Consider the following 4,943-nt stretch of genomic DNA (forward strand, 5'->3'; position numbering starts at 1 on the left):
TCATCATTACATAAAATGTTCTACCTTTTTTGGATTTGTTTAAAATTCTGCAGAAATAAACTATGAGATCCCAGCATGTGTTATAAAAGTACTTACATAAGTTCAAAAAATCATATTATCTGGCTTAATACATTTCTCTATTTTAGGCTGATTCATTATAAACAGCTGATTGCTCCAAATGATGCTCTGACCTGGCCAGTTGTCTCACCCTGAGGGAGCAACGTTATAAATTCAAAAACTCCTATAATTCATGGATTATGAGAGTGCCAACTGTGTCCCACTTATAAATGCACAAAAAACAATCATATTACCCAGTACAAACCCGTCCAATCCCAAAAACTGGTTCAGAGTGGTTAACATAGAAAAGTATAAATAGCTATTTCTACAATAAGATAGACATCAATTAAAAAAAAGAAGCTAATATTACTCCTTAACTTTCATTCTCTTGAAAAACAGAGAACATCATCCATTTGCATCTATTACAAAACCAAGAAAGAGATCCAGTTTTGTTTAAGGGGAGGGGTTTCAGAGTTTTAACTAGCAGCCCTTGATCAACCTATACAGGACATAAAATCAAATTTGTCAAGTAGTGATAAGTGAATGCATAATTTTAATCTTTAGAGAAGGAACTATAAGAAAGAGCTCACTGAGGGAAGCCTACCATCATTATTAGACTAGACAATGGTTGATTTTATATTTCTGATAAAACAGAATATGCAGGCCACCCAATTTCAGTAAAACAATGCCATGAAACTCCATTAGGTAGGATGGTTAAATGATTGTTCTTTCTCTTTAAAACGAATATCCTATTTATTCTCAGTTTAAAATTCAAAGGGAATAGGGGCATTTTAGTAAGTAATACAACTGCAAGTCTATTTTTAATTTACAGGAGAAACTACAAGATCAGATATTTAAGTGCTGCTAGAAAAAAATGAAGCTAGTGTATTTTTAAAACATATTTATATATGTTATTTTGTTGGAAATTCCTTCTCGATGTATTTATTTCATTGAATCCTGAGACAACCTGATAAGTGTTCAAACTGCTAAATGAATCACTGCAAAATAATGGTCACCTTGGAATCGGGAAATTAAATGGTTGAAATGATTCATATTTATTCCATATCAAACATTGTGAATATTAATTGAAACAGCAGGAATAACCCCCCTCCCATAACACTTCAAACAGATTTTCTCCTGGCTACTACCGTAATCGTTTAAAGATAAGAAAAGAGCCTTGCTTATGTATTTCAGAGAGCATGCCATAAATGTCGGAGAACCTATAAAGAACGGAAGGTTAGTGGTTAGTGGAAGAACCTGTTACTCCACTATAAGACCTAGAGGAATGTTTTATTAAATTTGAATGCAAAAGCTGTGTGAAACATGCAATGCATTCTCCGACTACCTTTGATGTTAGAAATTTTGCAGTATATTTCCCCCCCTGTTTTTGTGCAGCATTTCGAGCCTTTTAAGTCTACAGCGAAATTAAATCATCATGCAAAAATCTACAATGATGAAAAATTATGAAAAGCTGTCCAGTACTTTTGTATAATAACGTTTATTCTTCCTGTTTTAAATTTAAAAAAAAACCAATTAGGTATTAAAATACAAGTCTATCAATTTTCTAAACTTCATGTCTCTAGACTATATTGTCTTAGTAAAGAGAGATCGGTGGCAAATGAAGGTGCAGGTTAATTTGCTACATTTATAATCTGATGCATTTAAAGCCCTCCTATCACCTAAGCGGGTTAAAGAAATTAATGCTATAAGACAAAAATACATCTTTATGCAGAGTACAGGTTTATTGAAATGTATTTATTTCCCAAAAGCTTGATAAACCTCATGTGATCCGCAAATGGCAACTACACGGTTTGCAATAAAAGCAAGAAAGGAAAGGCAGGGGGAAGACGATGGATGGCAGTTGGTCCAATAGGAGTTTCAAATTTTTCTAAAAAGTTTTCACAAATTGTGTGTACTGATTTTCTTCAGCTGCTGCTTGCATGACGTATATTTTAAAGAAAACAGCTTTATCGGTGAGGAGGGAAAGGAGGTGATTATATTGGTTAATAAGCAGTGTCCAATGCACTCTGGCTGTGATCTGTCAATCAAAGTAGGTGTATGTATATAGCTTTAGGTCAGACAGGACTGTCATGCAATTTTTGCTTGCAGTTGCTCATCAAGGCTGGGTTGTCCTTCAGTACGCAAGTGTTGAAATCTGTGTGGAGCTTCAGAGAAGCCGATGGAGAAGGTGTCAGAGGAAGCCAGTAATTTCAGCACCACCAACAGCTCCCTCTTGCAGCAGTTGCGCTATGGCGGAGGTTACCAGCCCTGCTATTCCAAGGAAGGGAAAATGCTGGTGCCAGCCCTTTTGGCAGTGATTTGCTTAGCTGGTGTCGCAGGAAATCTTTGTGTGATTGGAATTCTTCTCCACAACGCCAAGAAAAGCAAACTTTCCCTGATCCACTACTTAATCTTCAATCTCAGCGTGGCGGATCTTTTCGTTTTGGCCTTTGGCGTCCCTTTCCGAGCTGCAGCTTACTCGCGAGCCACTTGGCACCTGGGCTGGTTTATTTGCAAAACTTCCGACTGGTTCGTTCACGCTTGCATGACTGCTAAAAGCATTACCGTCGCCGTGGTGGCCAAAGCTTGTTTCATGTATGCGAGCAATCCAAGCAAACAGGTGAATATTAAGCACAAAACTATTTGCGCAATTCTGTTCCCTGTTTGGTTAGTCGCTGTCGTTTTACCCCTTCCGGAGTGGTTCTTTACTACCACAAAGAAGATAGGAGGGTCGCCTGTCTGCATTTTGGACATTCCAGCCTATGCCGACGAGTTCATGTCAGCTTTTGTGAAACTATACCCTCTGCTTGTTTTTTGCATTCCTTTCATACTTGCGTTCTTTTATTTTTGGAAGGCTTATGGTCAATGCCAGCGCAGAGGGACCAAAACACAAAACCTAAGAAATCAGATCCGATCCAGAAGACTCACTATAATGTTGCTGAGCGTGACGGTAACATTTTGCATCATGTGGCTGCCTGAATGGATATCCTGGCTATGGATTTGGCATCTACAACAACCTGGTCCTTCCCCGCCACAAGAATTCATGGCTGCAGCGCAAGTTCTTATGTTTGCCATCTCATCGGTAAATCCCCTGATCATCTTGGTTATGTCGGAAGAATTCAAGGAAGGGTTTAAAGGTCTATGGAAAAGGGTAGCACTGGAAAAGCCTACAGCGGCCCCCGACAGTCCTCAACCCCAACCTGACAATTCAGATGGTGTACCAGAGTGTGACCAGTTGCCTCCGGAGCAGGAGCAGGAGCAGGCAGTTACACCTGAAGCAGAGTCTCCGTGTTCCCAGCAGAATCCTGACAGCTCAGATGACAAGAAAGAAATGCCTGTACTTCCAGATGTAGAGCAGTTTTGGCACGAGAGAGAAACACTCCCATCTGATCAAGATAATGACCCTATTCCTTGGGAACACCAAGATCAAGAAACAGTAGGTGGCAATAAATAAAACCTCCCACACATATATTAGGATCCCAAAACTGGTAGCTCTGTAAATTGCTTTGTTGTCAGTAAAGATTCATTATTTCCAGGCATTAAAAAAAAAAAATTATATTGTACTAAATCAAACTTGTATAGAAAGTTTCTGTATAGTTTTAAATAATTGTATACTTTAATTTTATTAGTGCATTCATCTGTGTTATGCTTGCTAGAAATGTTCAGACATTTTGTGAATGTTTTACTATTTGAATTATAGCCAAGCACAACTAGTGCTACCAAAGGAACCTCTGACTACTTCAAGGTAGTATTAGAAAAAGGACCGTTTCAGAAAATACAAGACGGAACAAAACCTTTGTTTTACTCTTGAAAGATTACCCATATTATCCTCCAAGAATTTCTGTACTTTTAAAGGCCAAGTCAAACTGTACATATATTTTGCTCAACTGACTTTGCTTTACTTTGTAAAAATATCTAATAACCATATTGAATGATTTTTTGCACCTGTGAAGAATAAAAACAAAACAGTATACCCACTAAAAGATCGATTTCTACATCCTAAACAAGGAAAAAATCTACCTTTAAGAACAGACACGCTACATTTTCTTTCAAGAGGTTACAAGCTGAAGACCCTCTTGAACTCTGACAGCAGTTCTCTTGTAAGAGGGATCCCAAGTTGTTAAAGATCAGGTAACCCACTCTCTCTAAGAAGCTTCATGTTGGCTGACCTTTTCCTTTTCTTCAAAGCATCAGCAGAACCAGTTGTAGGTTTAATTTACTTGACATGAAGGTAGAAATTCAAAAACTTAAATTATCATTTGATTAAGGCAATGCCCGCATGAAATTACTTTTTCAGAAAAGCTACTTTTTCAGAAAAGCTACCTTCAGAATAGAGCAGATAACGGTCAAAGCCATTTATGTATGTAAATTAGTTGTCTGACAATTGTCCTCCATCAGTTCAAGTGACTTGTAAAATACAAGTACATTTAGCCATAATTGGAGGAAATATTGGAGGAAGACTATAATGTACTGTATATGGATTGACAATTTCAAATCGTAAAAGTTATATTTCTTTCAGAAAGTACCTGCGGAAAAAGCAGGTGCGAGTGTCAAAGAACATAACTTCTTTTGCTCTAAACCAGAGGTATCAAAGTCCCTCCTCGAGGGCCGCAATCCAGTCGGGTTTTCAGGATTTCCCTAATGAATATGCATGAGATCTATTAGCATACAATGAAAGCAGTGCATGCAAATAGATCTCATGCATATTCATTGGGGAAAACCTGACAGGATTGAGGCCCTCGAGGAGGGACTTTGACACCCCTGCTCTAAACACTGGAGCAAAGTCAGCAGGTAAAATGAATCCACAGACTTTTCAGAATACGTAATTGGAAACCTTTCTCCATAATGTATCTTGGGTGGTGCTACCAAAAGACAAAGAGGCATGC

At 38.1% G+C, this 4,943-nt stretch overlaps 1 protein-coding gene across 1 annotated transcript; it reads left to right on the forward strand.

Moving 5' to 3' along the window:
* The first annotated feature begins 2,236 nt into the window (after positions 1-2,236).
* GPR151 (G protein-coupled receptor 151) lies at positions 2,237-3,511 on the forward strand. The gene has a single exon (XM_033926948.1). The coding sequence runs from the start codon at positions 2,237-2,239 to the stop codon at positions 3,509-3,511; it is 1,275 nt and encodes a 424-aa protein (XP_033782839.1).
* Positions 3,512-4,943: the final 1,432 nt, after the last annotated feature.

The sequence above is a fragment of the Geotrypetes seraphini genome, chromosome 18, assembly GCF_902459505.1.
Source record: "Geotrypetes seraphini chromosome 18, aGeoSer1.1, whole genome shotgun sequence".
Taxonomy (NCBI): Eukaryota; Metazoa; Chordata; class Amphibia; order Gymnophiona; family Dermophiidae; genus Geotrypetes; species Geotrypetes seraphini.

Coding starts and splice junctions, on each gene's coding strand:
- GPR151 (XM_033926948.1), top strand. CDS start 2,237: ATGGAGAAGGTGTCAGAGGAAGCCAGTAATTTCAGCACCACCAACAGC.